Source organism: Xyrauchen texanus, chromosome 18 (assembly GCF_025860055.1).
Source record: "Xyrauchen texanus isolate HMW12.3.18 chromosome 18, RBS_HiC_50CHRs, whole genome shotgun sequence".
NCBI classification, from domain to species: Eukaryota; Metazoa; Chordata; class Actinopteri; order Cypriniformes; family Catostomidae; genus Xyrauchen; species Xyrauchen texanus.
The window spans coordinates 31,615,046-31,631,826 of record NC_068293.1 but is presented as its reverse complement, the minus strand read 5'-3'; the positions used below and the strand labels follow the sequence as shown (position 1 = coordinate 31,631,826).

At 36.0% G+C, this 16,781-nt stretch overlaps 2 protein-coding genes across 4 annotated transcripts in view; both read right to left on the bottom strand.

Annotated features, from left to right (window-relative positions):
• The window catches only part of LOC127658752 (cohesin subunit SA-2-like), a 29,564-nt gene extending 20,460 nt beyond the window's left edge, over positions 1 to 9,104 (bottom strand). The window contains exons 1-16 of one of the 2 annotated variants that reach the window (XM_052148234.1): positions 9,006 to 9,072; positions 8,419 to 8,480; positions 7,569 to 7,649; positions 7,324 to 7,408; positions 6,970 to 7,134; positions 6,706 to 6,802; positions 6,363 to 6,439; positions 6,195 to 6,266; positions 5,868 to 6,072; positions 5,585 to 5,736; positions 5,274 to 5,347; positions 5,068 to 5,191; positions 4,251 to 4,346; positions 3,496 to 3,575; positions 2,993 to 3,100; positions 2,776 to 2,896 (exon numbers count right to left, since the gene is read on the bottom strand). In XM_052148234.1, the coding sequence (XP_052004194.1) occupies positions 2,776 to 2,896; positions 2,993 to 3,100; positions 3,496 to 3,575; positions 4,251 to 4,346; positions 5,068 to 5,191; positions 5,274 to 5,347; positions 5,585 to 5,736; positions 5,868 to 6,072; positions 6,195 to 6,266; positions 6,363 to 6,439; positions 6,706 to 6,802; positions 6,970 to 7,134; positions 7,324 to 7,408; positions 7,569 to 7,609 (1,497 nt within the window). In that variant the 5' untranslated portion in view covers positions 7,610 to 7,649; positions 8,419 to 8,480; positions 9,006 to 9,072. Of the gene's footprint in view, positions 1 to 2,775; positions 2,897 to 2,992; positions 3,101 to 3,495; positions 3,576 to 4,250; positions 4,347 to 5,067; positions 5,192 to 5,273; positions 5,348 to 5,584; positions 5,737 to 5,867; positions 6,073 to 6,194; positions 6,267 to 6,362; positions 6,440 to 6,705; positions 6,803 to 6,969; positions 7,135 to 7,323; positions 7,409 to 7,568; positions 7,650 to 8,418; positions 8,481 to 9,005 lie in introns of both variants that reach the window. The other variant, XM_052148233.1, reaches the window with a different exon arrangement.
• A 1,076-nt stretch (positions 9,105 to 10,180) lies between these two features.
• si:ch211-218d20.15 (uncharacterized) lies at positions 10,181 to 16,324 on the bottom strand. Of its 2 annotated transcripts, XM_052149057.1 has the most exons (9): positions 16,280 to 16,324; positions 16,102 to 16,158; positions 15,881 to 15,999; positions 14,800 to 14,860; positions 14,628 to 14,695; positions 14,428 to 14,530; positions 11,262 to 11,380; positions 10,884 to 11,029; positions 10,181 to 10,811 (listed from the first exon to the last, which is right to left on the bottom strand). In XM_052149057.1, exons 3-9 carry the CDS (start codon positions 15,971 to 15,973, stop codon positions 10,706 to 10,708), a joined length of 696 nt encoding a protein of 231 aa, XP_052005017.1. In that variant the 5' UTR covers positions 15,974 to 15,999; positions 16,102 to 16,158; positions 16,280 to 16,324; the 3' UTR covers positions 10,181 to 10,705. The 2 variants fall into 2 exon arrangements, with proteins under 2 accessions (XP_052005017.1, XP_052005016.1); XM_052149056.1 differs by having other exon boundaries at positions 16,102 to 16,317.
• Positions 16,325 to 16,781: the final 457 nt, after the last annotated feature.

Here is a 16,781-nt window from a genome sequence, read left to right as displayed (position 1 = left end):
TGATTTAGATAAATACAAGCTATTTTCTTTATAGGAAACAAGGTGAGCAAGAAAAATGTACAAATGCAATTAAAGGGGGAAGTTGTCAACAGAGTGTAAATGTAAAATAAATTAACATTTAATAAACCCAGATGTTCAGAATAATAGAATAAGAAAACGGCTAAATAATTATTAGCCAGTGTAGGTATTAATTTTATCCAAACCAAGTCTATCTAGAAATCAATATCTATAAATTATCAAGTTTATCTAGAAAGTGCTCATTGTATATCAAACAATGTGTGTATATTCATAAACCCCTGCAGATAAAGACGCGCCCTCTAGCGGTTCACGCTGAGCAGCGCAGCAATATTAAATTATTTATCGTTGCAATTCAACTAGCAAAGACTGTCAAAATGATCGCTTGCCAAAAGTTGGCTATAGATGCAGTACGCTTGAAACATGGAAGGCCAGTTAGGGTCTTAAGCCGGTGTAACCTGCATGATGGACGATGCTGAGCTACAATCACACAGAGTACAATCGTACTGGGAATATTACCACTGTCTTTAATATCAGTCTCCATGTCGCCTGCATTTGGAGAGCGCCACGTGTGGGTCTGATCAGATCGTGAGCTGCGTTAAGACAAGTGCTATGAATTCTTGTACTCTCCCTTATTCAGCCTTTGGTGTATTTACAACGTATCTAACTATATCATTTGCAATTTCTCGATAAAAAACAAATCGTTTCAAAACGCGAATTCGAATTAATCTGAAAAATCTGAAGAAAAAAAAAACGCCCAACCCTACCTACAACGTATTACAATACAAACAATTAAAAGCTACATCACTACATGATCACCAACAGCTGATCATTAGTAATCGCTTGTCATATATTTCCAGTAAGGCCTACTGATTGTGAACTGCTCCGCAACAGCTGAAAACACTGACAAGCCCCTGAGTGCTTGGAGAAAATACAACAGAGCCGCGTTTTCATTTTGAATGATGTAGAGCATGCATTTATTTATTTTACTTCGTTGTATCAGATATTATATTAAGATATTTGAGACTTTTTATGACATTCAATTTTGGAAAACTGAATTTAAGACTTTTTAAGGATCCGCAGATACCCTGCATTAAAATGAACAGATGTGGAAAGCATTTAATATGCAATGTCTGCATCAAATGCACAGTTTTCCTGAGCAACCACTGGGTGGCGCTGTGATTATTCTAATTGCCTGTTTTGATTTCTAGGCTGGAGACACAATGTCAAAACCTGCCGAAACGAACGATTCAGACAGAGAACACAAACCATTTAAGTGTTATTTAAAGTAAAAATGTATTTCAGGCTCAACTTGTGCAGTTGTTGGCTGTCATAACTCAAAGTAGTTAATTATATCAGCAAAACAAACATTGGACCATCGCTTCATGAAAAGCGGAAATTGAAAAGCATATTTGATCTTCCATTGACAAGATTTATGACTAAATGCACAAAACAATTATAATATCTAATGCGTGTTTGCTTCTCATGTAAATTTATATTTTTTAAGATTTGGATATTTAGATGTTTTGCTGCACGTAACATCACAAGAGGCGGCCGCGTGCACACTTTGTGATATTAAAGGCCTTTATACAGTTACAGTAGTAGAAGATTATTTATTTAATTGTTCGTCTAATTGTTTAATCTAATGCCCGTGTGACTTATGTTGCCTTCATTTCTTTGTTAAATTTACAGATGACAGTGGTGGAAGAAGTTCACCTGTTTTTTTCAAGTGGAAAGAGAAGTTTACCAAAATTTGATTAGTTCTTGTATTTACAATTAATTTTTTAATGATACAATGTTCTTTGCACATTTTTATCAAGTCAAGTCAAATTTATTTGTATAGTGCTTTTCACAACAGGCATTGTTTCAAAGCAGCTGTACATTAAATTATGCTATAACAGAACATTTATAAATATAATGCCAATATTAGTTATTTATGTTTAGAACTATTAATGGTTAGAATTAGTAAACTAAGTAAGTGTTGTGGGTCAATGGTTAAATCAAAATGATTTTGTATGAACTATAAGTTTTAGTGTAAAACTCCTTAGTCATCTCAAATTAACTGAGGAAATACACATTTAGTAATTTTTTATCTATGAAAATATTTTCATGTTTTTGTGGTAGTAAATGATGATTAAATGTTTTGAATTATACAATGGATCAACAAAGACATTGATTGGGATGATTGTTTATATAGACTGATTGTTTAATTATTAATGATGTATGAATATATAAATATGATTTGAAAATGGAGGTTAGGGGAACGTTAGTAAAACATTAGCAGAAAGTTAGGAAAGCGTTAGGGGACCATTCGCCAAACCTAAAGGGAGCATTCTATTTCCGTAAAAAGAAAAACTTTCCTGGCTAACCAACAGGGAATGTTAGGATGTCCGTTCTGGGAACCAAAAATTGTTAGCTGGGGATGTTTTTGAATGCAAGAATTGGCCCTATGTGCCTAAATGTTAAAAAAAAGCAGCATGACTTATATAGACTTCAACTTATATATACATTTTTTCCATTTTATTTGTATATATTTTTTTTTTATAATATATTAAAAAAATATTTTATAATAGCGAAGACAGTAAGCAATAGGGAGAAGAGGCAGACATTGTGAAATGGCTTAGATAGATTCAAACTTAAGCACCACTGCACAATGTGTCAGAGACCATGCACTACCCGCCAGACCTAATTTCCAACACATTCTCATTTATTTTAAGCGAAAGCCGCACATGCACACGTGGAGTTAACAAGTGCACATACCTCACTCTCTGTGTGGAAACAGATAAGGGCTCGGACTCTGGCTAACATTAGCTCTCTGTGCCTGTCCTGTTCAGAAGCAGCGTCTCTGGGCCTCTGGGATAATTCTGGGTTACTGAGCAGCCTATGAACCATGAAATGCCATAATGTTAGCATTCACAAACTCACACTATAATACCAGTTATAAGCTATCGAAGACAGACAAAATATGAACACAGACCTATTGTAGAGGAATTCACCCGCTGTGCTAGCAAGAGGTCTGTGGGAGCAGTACACAAACTGGAACACCTGCTTATAGTCATCATGACTTAGAAAATCCTCACAGGATCTAACACAAAAGGGAACAATTTTAGCTATTACATGAAACGCAGTCCAGAATACTTCAAAAGAGAAGAATGGATGATCACATGTAGTGAGGTTCAAAAGCTCACTTTTAAAAAAGCTTCTATTTTGAATTTTCCTGATGTAAAAGAGCTTTTTTTCTAATTGAATGTTAGCATAACGATTTCTGAATTTATAAGTATTTGGTACGTCGCTCTTTTACTTTAATGATAGCATGCAGCATTTTTCTTTGTACTGATACTTTGTTTCTTTCCAGTTTTAAAATCGATTTTGAATCCCAGACTTACAATATGGACTTAGACTTTTAAACCCCACTTTATATGTATCACACTTTATGAGATATAGACAACATGCCATGGAGAGCAGGGGAGAGAAACTTACTGAGAGATGACCATGAGCAATCTCACGGCCTGTATTGCCACTTCATGGTCTTTATCCAGTGTCATGGAGATCATCCGCTCCTTCAACAGAGACAGCATTCAATTGCTCACATAAACAAACACTTTAACTAGCCACTGTGAGAGCAATCTGATCTCAAAACCTACAATATGACCTGCAGTTTAGAGACCCACGATAGCACTTAAAGAGCTCTTTAAATCGTGGTTGTGCTAATGTGTTTGCTGCTGTTAGTGAGGGTATGGTGAGGGTGGGTTCCTGTGGGAAGCTATCAGGCCAGTGTGGGAATACTAAGCCCAAGGCAAACCTGAGGGTTTTTTTCAGCCTGCCAATCAGCAATCATCCCCTCTTGTCTGTCACACTGGAACTTCACTGAGCATGATCTTAAACACTGACAAAAAAATGTAAGGACTGCATCCATTTGAGAAGTTTGGGCAAAACAACAAGAATGCAAAAGTTTGAGGACAAACTCATAGCCAATACAGTTCACAAACTTCAAGTATAGATTTTTCATCTCAACAGAAATACATTTAGGGTATGGTTTGAGCCTATAATCACACTGTCATCCTGGCTTGACAAAATAAAGTGACAAGCAATAAAAGCTATATAGTCCATGTAAATCTGAGAATTTTTTTCAGTGTGAACAGACAAATGGAAAGACAAATTACTTGTCGCCTGGAAATTTGTCATGTCCTACCTTATTTGGAGATAAAGTCTCAGAAAGCGGAAGCAGTTGTTACCTTAAACCGAATTGTGAAAAGGTCCATTTTGGGACTTATTTGATCCTGATAAAGTCCCTGTAGACCCAGCACACATTTCAGACGCACATCAGGTTGCTGCGGAACAATCGAAAAATGGAAAATGCAGTCAGAAGTCACATTTTGACAGGTTCACAAAACAATCCATGCTGAGATCCAACTTTTAAGGTTGGATTAAAATGATCAGGGACATTGTTAAAAATAAACTTAAGAAGGATATGCAAAGTGGCAGGTGCCTCACACTGCCAAGAAAAGTGCAAAACTTGGCAGACTTTCCAACAGTTTTCTTTTATCATTAGTTCTTCTGGTGTTAAGGAATAATAGTATCAATCTTTCTAATTACCTTACCGTGACTGACCAGACCAACGTAGCAACATTGGCACGATGCTTCCTTTTTTTGCAATCAGAATTATCATACATTTAAATTTCCTACTCGGAAGTTGCACATGAATGACCCCTCAAGTCATAATAATGACTGGGAAACTTGGAGATAATTGTGATACCCGAGTTTCTGAGTTGGGAGGAGATGTAAACTTTCGATATGGTGGAGAAGAGGATGGTTTCTGTGGAGAATCCCTAGGTTTCAAATGGGAAAAATCAGCCTCCGAAGGGCACTTCAAAGGGAGAACAATTATTTTTTTCTATAAATTTTTGACAGAATGTATTCATCTCTCAAAAGATCAAAGACAAGTTCTCATATGACCCATTTGAGTCAAGGTTCACCACTTATGGGGTTTGAACCTGAAATCCCCTGCTTATGAGCCCAGCTCTTTAACCACTAGGCTACTGGCTCACCCACCTTGTCATGCATCATCCATCCAATGTACTTCAGATAGCTGTCGTTCAGAAACACTGAACTATAAATCTTCATCCACACCGTCAGTTCCTCCATACAGATGGCCCTGATTTCAGGAATCACATCTCTGCAATTCACCACACAGTGATGATGACACATAGACTTTTTTAAGAACAGAGGGCTATAAGTGTGTTTGAAATAAAGACTACCTGTATCTCTTCAGGAAGACTCCTTTGAAAATGGCATCCACCATGTTCTCGATTTCAAATTTCCTGTCTTGTAACTGAGGAGGGAAAGTATTTAAATTTATTTCAGAATTCACAGCTTTTGTTTCCTGCTCAGTTCATCATGGAATTACCTTTACTTTAAACTAAATGTTAAGTTAACATTAAGTTAAAATCCACAAAGCAGACAGGTCAATACTATGCTTTATGAACAAATTGCCTGACTATTTAACTCGAGAAAGATCTGTGTGTAGAAATGTTAATTTGTTTAATCAGACATGCAGTCAGAGTCTAACCTCACTGATCTTTCTCTGGATCCTTTCCAGCCTAGGAGATGCCCGTTTGCTGGGGTTCTTTGGCAGCTCAACTTCATACAGCCGCTGACTATTATCGATGCTGACACTGAGGTTGAGAGCCACATTTATCAGAGCACTGAGAAGCTTCACTGCTGCAGGACACCATATGACCAGAAACATGAACAACATCAGTGGCAAAAATGCAGTCAACCTTCTCCGACATGCAGCCTTCGAAATGTGAGTGATTCAAGTCAAGAGGAATTAGTGGGCCAGGTGATCTTACCTGCCAGTGTACAGGTGTGTCGGAAAGCACGAACTCTGGAATCTGAGAGCTCGGTCAGCAGTGAAATGAGGGTGTTCAAGAGGTAGCCGTCAAAGATGACACAGTTCTGACACTGGGTCACTAGCACCGATACAAACTCACAGAAATGTGTACGAAACCTCTTCCAGTACAGACCGGACATTATTAGTGGATACTCTCCACTGTCCTACAGAAGATAGAGAGATGAAAATAAAACATTTGATTTAAAATTGTAGTAATACACTTTCAGGGTAAATCATTTTAGCTTTTTTTCAATATAAGAGAAAGGAAAACCAGACTGATCCATACCATATCTAGAGGCCACGTGACAGTTAAAATCCATGGAAACGCAAGGAACTTCTTGTATTGTAAACCTGTGTCCTGCAATTCCAAAAACAAAAACACAAACAGATATGTCAACAGTCAGAGTGGGGAATGTGGAAAAGCATTAAATGATGAGCAATTTGGATGTCATACCTCATCCAGATCCTCCACCATTTTACTCATGACATCAGTACCCTGTTTGCTCTGAAACATCTCAGCAGTAACCATCCCTTTAAAAGTGTAACAGCATTCACAGACAAAGCCACAAAATAACATCAACCACTTATAATGAATCAAATGAAACCGTTTAGTTTTCTAAATCTCTAGAATATATTCTATAGAGTACAAGTTATTTTAGATGTCACAACTAAAATGTGTAGAATAAAGGTCTAAGTGGTGCCTACAATATACTTATTAGAAATGTATTTGGGAAAAAACATTGACCAGCTGATAAGTCACAAACTGCCCCCAGTCTCTTTGACATTGCAAATCTTGCCTTTGCATCCTGAACACTGAATAAAGAAGCTGATGAGATCCAACAGTGCTGCGTCTCTGTCTACAGCATATGCATCAATCCAGTCATCCACCACGGCCTTTCTCAAAACACACCAAAATCAATCAGTAAGTAGCCCAAAACAATATTTTTTTTAAAATCTACATGACCTTAAAAAACTTTGAGACTGCTTAAGTAGTTATTCTTTTTTATTTATAGTAGAGAATTTTGAGGGCAGATTATGCTGATTTCTTGACATGTATGTACCTGCATTGCATTCCTGCCCATGCTGACCACCTCAAACAGGGTAACGGCCTCCACATCTCCATTTTTTAGCTGTTCCTCCTCTGCTCTTCCAAGACTGCCACTACTGCTCTTTGAACGCTTACATTTGGCATTCTCAGAGCATTCCCTGGCTTTCCTCTTTCCTCTCTGCAAACACACAAAACGTACTTACAGACTCTACAGACTTCAAATGGTCTTATACTGTATCTCAAAGGAAAGCATGTCTGTTGTATTATTGTAAAGTTCTATGAGATGTAATGTAGCCAGTGGTTGGGTTTTGTACAACATGCGAAAATGTGGAAAAATAGTATTTGAGAGAGGAGTGCCAGCTCGTACCACAGTCTTCTGTCTGTTCTCATTTATCTCACTTGAGAGGTGATGCACAGATGCACATGAAGAGATGTCGACTATGGAGTTCTCTCTGAAAACAATATGCACATGCAATTTTTATCCGCACACATAGCCCACCTTGAATAATAAGGGTAATTCATTTGGATAATAAAATCTAAATAATCAAATATGGCTAAATAAACAACTCTGTTGTTTGATGAATATCCAAATAGCATTTTTGCATGTCTCACTTTTGCACCGATCTGGACAGTAGAGTTGGTTCTGCTATCATCTCCTCTCAGATCATTATTGGACTAGGGACAGATGCTCCTCTGAATTACAAAAATAAATAAATACATTCTGTAAAAATACAATTTTGAGAGGCTAAAGGAGTACACAGTAATTTTTTGCTCATTAAAAAAAATGTACTTCGAAAGAAATAAAGTGTAATTTTGAAACATACGTATAATATCATGAACACTCACATAAGTGTTTTATACCTTATAAAAAAACAAAACATTTATTCTGCATGGAGAGGGTCTGTCTGTCTGTCTATCTACCTATCTGTCCTATTCTTTTAATTAAGGAGGGGAATGGAACAGTGATTAACATGGAAAATGGAAAATTTACTTCATGTTAGAAAGGTTGCATACCACTGCTGTACATTATTTAATGATTATTTCAAACCTTTGCAATATAATCATCATATATGTACATACAATAATATGCTAGTCTACCATACATGTTTTTATAGGCATAAAAAGCAACACTCAACAGGGGTTTACTCCATCTCTCTACCCACCAAGGGGTCATTGGTCCAAAAACTGTTGAAGACCCCTGCCCTAATACACTGTAATTCTATGTAATTTATCATACTTCAAATGTGTAATGTATGTATAAACAAATTGCTACATGTAACTTGCTATAAAATTTAAACAACATTCACCTAGAAAGAGGTTACGAGTGTTTGCTTATATGTAGGCTACATAGTTCACTCAAAACCCAACATAACCTATTCAAGTTCTAGAATATTTGCGCCGGTCGCCTGTTATTGACTTTCCAGGATAAAGCATTTGTGGACAATAGAAAAAAGTTATTCACCTTCGTGCCTCATTGGGTGATAATAACACAATATTCTCAGCTCTACGGTGATTTGTGGTGTACTGTAATACAAAAGACCTTTCATTTACCTCAGTAAATTCTTGCAACATAAACTTGCAACATACTTGTCAAAATGTTTGCACCAAACACTGACCCACAACTGAATAATTCATTATTTTAACAGAGTCTGGCTGCAGATTTGCACTAATAAAAAGAAAATCAAGATCTGTCTTCTTTGATGCCATTGGTTTAAACGTACGTCAGCAAAACAAAACCAAAAACCTGATTGGCTTATGTCAGTGTCAGTCAGAATTATCTTCTCTCTGTTCTCGTGTCATTCTGAAACAAAAGCCTCGTCCGAGAACATGCAGTTTCATTGATCTGCATGTGCGAACCGGTGCGAACCTTTATCGATACTGTCAGGTATCACAGGACACATATCACATACCATTGAATATGTTATTGAAACTAACAAGCACAGAAAGGATAATCAGGATATGAAGTCACTGTTGACCTCTCTGCTTTATTAACATTTTTAAACGATATACAACTATGCAAAAACGCAAATGCAGCCTAACGAATCTTACCAGTGACAGTCGTCATCTGGATTGGTGGATTTATGTAAACTGCACGTATAGATTTAGCGACTCCCAGTTCAACATAGCCGCGTGCACGCCAACGAGAACGCGCTGTACGTCTTACGTCACATTATGGGGAGGTATATTACAATTGCATAACTGAGTAAGAAAGTCTCGTGTCTATCCCTCGTTATGTCTCTCAGTTTATTAGTAACAAAATATGATTATATGAGTTCTTGATAAACAAAAAACAAAACAAAGAAAATGTCATAATAAACATGTAAGGCAATTACTGTATGACATTCTCTAGATTTTTACATCCCCTAAATGCAATTATTTATTTTAGCTGAAAAAAAATTTGCATTTCTAAAAAGAGCAGTACATTTTAAGATATTGCAAAATGTTTATCGAACAAATTGTCTGATTTGGTTTGCAGATATATCCAATTGAGGTGTATTCTGTAAGTTGAAAGAAGAAATTCTGTATAATGTTTGTTTTTTGGAGTAAACATGTTTTTGTCTCCATTGGGAGTAAATGTTGTAATTTAAAGATATATTTCTCTATTTTTAAAATAATAGCCAGGCTGTTGAACACATTCATTTTGCTTTTTGCATTATAAATACTTTATTCATAAGAACAAATTTCTTGATACTTTGCAGACTTAAATTCTTTAACTGAAATATCCCATATTGTGAAATCTCTTAAACTCAATAATAGCAAAAAATAAAAATAAAAAAATAAATCTAATGTATTATGACCTTATTTCTTTCTGATTGAGTTTCTATTTATTTTAATTTCAATGCTATAACTTTATCTTTAATATATTGTAAATGCTATATCTATCCATCTATATTTATCTTGTGTATTTCCCTAATGTAGTGCTAATTGCTCTGTGTTTGTGTAATATGAAAATCAAAATATAAATAACTGAGCAAAGTAGTTCAGTAGTACTCTACTGATAATATCAGAAAAACAAAATAATTTGTAAAAATGTAATCCTAGAATGTACTATATGTAACTAATGTACATAATTATATTAAATATATAAAAAAAAAAATCATTCAACAAATTTAGGAGGTTCAAAGCTAAAAAAAAAAAAAAAAAAAAGTCTATATGTGCAGTAATTGTACAGAATATTATTACATATAAATTAAATATGAAATTGAGCATAGCTTTCATTTTTATTTGTATTATACAACCACTTTATTTCAGAATACATTAACATTATACTGTATATCACATCTGGCTCAGGGTAAAGTGGAGATATGAAATGAACCATTGTAATCATGATATACGTGTGAGATAAACCATGCTAGCACCATCATTACAGAATAGAAAGAACATGTGCAACAGTCACTTCAAGTATACGTATGTAATAGTAAGACATTATTGCACAGTTTTTGTTTTTTTAGAATGAATCCCCTATGTCTAAACACTCAGAAAACTGCATATAAATCTAAAATGGTTTAACAAGAATAACAATAAATCCTAACTAATCATTGTGTTAGTACTCAGTACTTTTTCTTTATGACAGTAAACTGATATAAAACGTGCACTTTAAATTTATATGGATCATATAAATCACAGTCTTATCTGTGGTTTATGCAGGTCAGCAAATCAAACAACATAATGCATATCTGAAAACAAGCGATTGACTTTCATTCTGTGACAATTTCTTGCCATCCACTTTAGGCACTGTGGATCCTGTACTAGGAGAGGTTGGAGACAAATTCCATAACTGGATCGAGGTCTTCGGTAAGTTCCTCTGAGAGTGACAACACCGTTGATATTAAGTTGTGTGTTAACTCCGACACCCTGTGAAAATTAGGGCCATTATGATGAATTGTTATCATTCTAACAAATAGACTATACAAAAACCACTCTCACCAGCTTATATAATGTCCTGGCAACTGTGGCTCCAGCTTGGACCCCTGTTCTGTCAAAAGAGACTTCTTCAATGGCTTAAAGTTGGCCTCGATATCCTTTCTTATACTGGATAATGACAAAATGTCTTTCAGAGAGTTTAGGACTTGCTGTAACACAGAACAAAAAGGTTGAATGACAGTGATATTGTTAAAAAAGTCTGAATAATAATAGTAATTTTCCAGATATTTTTACCCATCACAACTGAATAAGTACCACAGGAATAGGCAACAGTATTAAACAGCATTATACAGGTTCAAACTTGCTTTACTATGCATTTTACAGAAGAGATCACATGGATAAAATTAAAAGATGTGAATTAGTCAATTCAAATGAACTCACATAGATTGCCGATAGCTGATGAGCAATGTACTTATGACTGCCCAGATGCTTCACATCTTCGTCTAACTGCTGACTGAGAACTAGCAGCTGGTTCAGCTTTCCAATGTGAGGAAAATATGCTGGAATGAAGAAACATTTCCCAACCAAACATTAGCTGACTAACCCTTAAATGCATGGGTGTTTCACCATTATTACATACCTCAGGTATTCAGCGTGTCGATATGTAAATCTATCACAAACAGATCTACAAAATGCAGAGATAGTGTCAAATTTTCAAAACAATAAGATATTTAGAAAATTATAGAACACATATTCTGATATATTTTGATGTTTTATTTTTAATTAATCAAGGAGATAATGCAACAAATATAGAACAGAATTAATTACTTTCACACTGAAATGTCATGAGATGCAGCTGGCTGTCAAACGCATATTGAGTTAAACATAACACATAAGCAACACATGTATTTTTTCAGGCACTTTATAGACACACAACTTATGCTGAGTATACACTACACGATTTTAAGCCCGATTGTTGATAGCCGACAGTTTTGTGGAGATCGCCGTCAAAAGCCCGAGGCAAATCAGAGCTCGCTCCCATGAGCGACGATCGCAATGTAGGCCTATAAATAATCAAAGACGTGATTTGAGAGAAGAGCCGACTCATCGCCGATGTCAACGAGATATATAGGATGTTAAATATCTCATCCTGTCTGCGTGCAATGTGAAATATGTTTTGACTGAATACAAATGCAGCGTTGACTTACAGCCAATGAGAGACAGTGCACGGGAAGTTTCAATGGGATTCCTGGTGTACCAGCAACAGAACATCAACTAGCATGGCAGCGGTATCAAGAAAGTCTCATTGGACCGAAGAAATGGAGGAAAAATTTGTGGAACATTGGCAGGAGCACCAGTGCCTATTTTACGTTTCCTCTGAACTGTACCACAACCGGGTGGAGAAAGAGAAGTGTTGGAGAGAATTTGGCAATTTTTTTGGACTGTCAGGTAAGTAAAAAGGTAGATTTAACCAATAAAATATATGATGCCTTTAGGCGATTAAAAACATACACATCATATTCTGAAATGCATAACATATGATCATGCATTAGTTTTCATATCTCGTATCACTTCTCGCGTGTATTCTGTTGTGAAATGTAATTTGGAGTCCAGGTAGAGTTGTCGGGGATTCATCAATATTGAAATGCTTTGTAAAGTGTTCACCCCTGTCACCGATTCGTCGTGTAATTTGAAAATGCAACGACTTCAATGACAAGACAGACAGATGTGTAATATGAACGGTACTACGATCCGACATCTTTGAAAGTCATCTAGTGTGTAGGAGGCATTACATAACTTCAGTATTACACACAAATGTCAATAACCATATCAAACGGTTTATGTGTTACACTTGCTATAGTTTAATTCCACATTGCTACTTCATCAAAACAGCACTGTCAAATATAACAATCACTGAAAAATCAGCGCCACCTGGAGTAAGAAATATAAATATTTCTGAGCTAATTTAATGATATTCATCTTGCCTTAACTATGCCTCTCATCTGGAGCGTGGATGAGCACGGGGTGCTTAAAGACTGGTTTCGCGGGGTGCGATCCACTGAGAATAACATACGAGACGCGCTCCGCTCTATCCTACTGTATATATGGAGCACGCAGGTGCAGACGCAACATGCACCAACCAGGCTTCCTTCGATATCGCTGGTGACAGGATAGCTCAGAGCGGATCACACATGACTGTATCATTAAACTGGGTTTCTCTTAATATCATGGTGCAGATGACAAAACCTATGCGATCCACTTGAATTCTTCATGAAAAATGTATATTTGAAAGCACTATGGAGCAATTGAACCATTTCAAATGGCTAAAGCACTGACATTCTGAACAGCTCTGACAAGGGAAATGGAAAACACCTGCTCTTCACCAACATCAATTGAAAGACTTTTCACATCTAAACATCAACACCACCATTACTAACATTTATCAAAGTAAACTGTAACTGAATTTTTCATTACAACTGTGGAAGTTGTATTAAAAAAGTGGTGTTAAATGTGTTTAAGCTATTGTTTTTAACAAATAAACAGTTTTTTTTTTTTCATTTTCCAATGGCTTCTCATTACAGTGGCTAGTTAGGTACTCTTTCTTGTGATTATGGTATTACAAATGCAACTGTTAAACAATGAAATAACTAGAAGAAATTATAGAACTATGGTAAACAAAAGGGCATGTACAACGTGGAATAAAAGTTTGGACCTTTATAAATAATTAAACTCATGTGTACTATTTTAATACATTTCCTGTTCTGATGATGTTTGAGATTAGGAAACAAACTGGCCTGGTTTGGCGTCAGATATTCCTATAACCGAAATGATTCCCAAATCATTAAGAGTCTGGTAAAAGGAAAATAATATCTGTTATGGAGAAGTAAACAAACATATGTACTACAGAAGCACAGTCCCAAATCAGTAAAGCGGTTTACTCATGAATATTATAACTAGGCCTCTAGAAATAAGGTGTCAAGTTCATTTAACTTCCCAAAGCACCCTGAAATACAAAAAATATGTTGAGTAAAGTTCAGAGGTTTCTAGATGCTCAGATGATCAAATAAATCATATTAATTACAAACATGAAATACGACTACCTATCTTAAATATTAATTGTATTTACGTTAAAAAAGACAAACAACTAAAAACTGCATCACTCATGTGATGACCATGTACGTCAGCCACCACTGAAGACCATTTTTGAGCCAGGAAAAACCCTGGCATGTACACATGTAAGAGTGCAGATGAATATGAAATACAAAACAATGTATAATATTATAGTAATAATAATAATAAGAGGTAAACTTCATAGATATTCAATAATCATAAAAATAGGATTGATACAAGTGCAAATAAAACAACACTTACATATCTTGGGTCTTTAATGACCCTATTCACTTTTGGTAACTAAGCAGTTAGTTATATATATATATATATACAGTATATATATATATTGGAATAAAGGTATGCCTATGCAAAGGGTTAGTGTACACAAGGGAAAATAATTGTTAAATTCTAGTTATCCCAAAGACTGGTCCCTGACAAGCAAATGGAAATTCAAACTAACAGTAATTGCCATTCTTCCCACTTATTTTGGTCTCACCATCTGAAGGTGGTCTTTCCAACATGTCAAAAGGGCTGCCATGTATGATATACACTTCCACTCGAGGAAATAGGAAAGATAATCCAACAACATCCAAATAGTCCTGAAGAAATGGAAATAAATGGGAACACATAATCCAAAATATAACAGGGTTATGAAGTACAGTATTCATTTGTTCAGGTTCATATGTAATTCATTACCTCAAGCTGAGGCACAGGTTTAGAAAGATGTTCAAGGCACTGGTTCATCTGATATATTATCTCAGCCCCTAATGACATGACACAACACAACTCAGAGGTTGTACACATATGGTAGTAATTAATTGCCAATGGGTTTCTAATGAAAATGCTCTCTTTTTTTAATTAAACTTACCTTGTCTTTTAAAGCATTCAGACTCCTCAGGACTTGTGTCCATATTAAGTTGCTCCTGAAACTGTTAAAACAGATTAGATATTTGCCAAGTTGTGTCCAGAAGTCTGAGACCATACTGAAAATCTGCAAATCAAAATCTATTTTTAACCTGGAAATAAACAAAGTTTGGGTTTAACAAACATTACGGCATAAAATAAGATATGTATGATTTGGTATATTTAGGTCACTATAAATAGCACATTTGTGACACTGACCATATTAAACAAATGTCAAGATTTCCTTGTATTCACTGCAATACTCAAAATGCACATTTGAGCATTCGCAGATAATGCAGTAATAACGTGGATCATGCACAAATTTGTGGAGTCAATGCCAGCTTGAGTGTCATTAAACAACATGTCCAATTTGAATTCAACTTCTCACTCAGATTGTTGAGGACAATATAATTAGTATATATATATATATATATATATATATATATATATATATATAAAACAAAAACACACACACACACACCATTACTGACTACCACCACTACCATCCAGGGCATAATGAGGGACTTCAGCAGGTCTCCTAAGCAACCAAATTGCTAGGGTGTGTAGTCTCACATGGGATAACCTCCTCTTGGTCGCTATAATGTGGTTCACTCTTGGTGGGGTGTATGGCGAGTTGTGCGGGGATGCTACGGAGAATAGAGTGAAGCCTCCACACGCACTATGACTCCGCGGTAACGCGCTCAACAAGCCAAGTGATAAGCTGCACGGATTGACGGTCACAGAAGCGGAGGCAACTGAGATTCGTCCTCCGCCACCCGGATTGAGGCAAGTCACTACGCCACCTTGAGCGCATTGGGAACTGGGCATTCCAAATTGGGGAGGGGGAAAAAAAAACTCAATGAGATCCCCCCCCATTCTGATGGTTGATGTGAACAGTAAATGAAGCTCCTGACCTGTATTTGCACGATTTTAAGTACTGCACCGCTGCCACACGATTGGCTGATTAGATAATCGCATGGATGATTGTTGGGAATTAATATATATAAAATATATATAATTGTGTGTGTTCAGTGAATGTGTCTCACCTGATGGACCTGAGCTCTGATCAAGAGGTCCAGTTGGCTGCAGAGACACAGCATCTCCACTGCTACCTGCTCGCTGCTCAGGTGGATGGGCATCAAGGGCTTCTTCACAAACACCTCAACTGTAAATATTTAACAATAGAGAAATTTAACATTAAATATAATCACTCTAAATATTATTTCATTTATTAAAAGCAAGTGATTGTGAAAGCGATCGTCATTACCTTTAAAATGTGAATTGTATGAACAGGGTTTACAAAGCGGACCGGTCAGACTCACAGCTGCCATTCTCACCGTAAAAACAAAAACAAATCACACCAGTGGCATAGGAACAACAGTCATATGACTAATATTGGGTATATAGGTTTAGTCATCCATTAATAACGTTTGTCAGAGTCTCACTATCAAAAAAGGTATTTCAGCCGTCTTCATGTCCTCCTCTTTCACACAGCGGCATGAGATGCAAGGAAAAGGCGGGGCAGGTGCTTGTTTCAGACACGATAGGTCTAAATATAATTCGCTCTCTCCGCGGTTTTTTTTTTTTCAATTTCAAACGCTATTAAAGATTTCAAGTGTCATTATTTGGGTGTAAATTGTACTCTGACTGCTGTCGAAACAACACATAAACGGTTTTGTGATAGTGTCATGTGGTCACTTGTTACTTTTCACAGCGCTGGATAGGATGGACAAATCACCGTCATTTGTGATTATTGGAAAATGCATTTAAAAAAAAAAAAATGTATCATTGATAAATCTTAAAATGTTACCGTCTTCTTAGGATGATTTATCTTGTGTTGTAGCATTTTTCATAAAGTTAATCTGTAAAAAATCTGCAAGTGTCTATATACTGTATAATTTCTCATAAACATTTTATAGTTCTGAATTTAAAAAAAAAAAAAAGTAT

What these genes read in the sequence shown, in the direction of transcription:
- si:ch211-218d20.15 (XM_052149056.1), bottom strand. Translation starts at nt 16,165, where the DNA reads ATGGCAGCTGTGAGTCTGACCGGTCCGCTTTGTAAACCCTGTTCATAC. An exon ending in ATACAATTCACATTTTAAAG is followed by an intron (nt 16,000 to 16,101) that starts GTAATGACGATC and finishes AAATATTTACAG; the next exon opens with TTGAGGTGTTTGTGAAGAAG. An exon ending in ATCAGCTATCGGCAATCTAT is followed by an intron (nt 11,030 to 11,261) that starts GTGAGTTCATTT and finishes TCTGTGTTACAG; the next exon opens with CAAGTCCTAAACTCTCTGAA.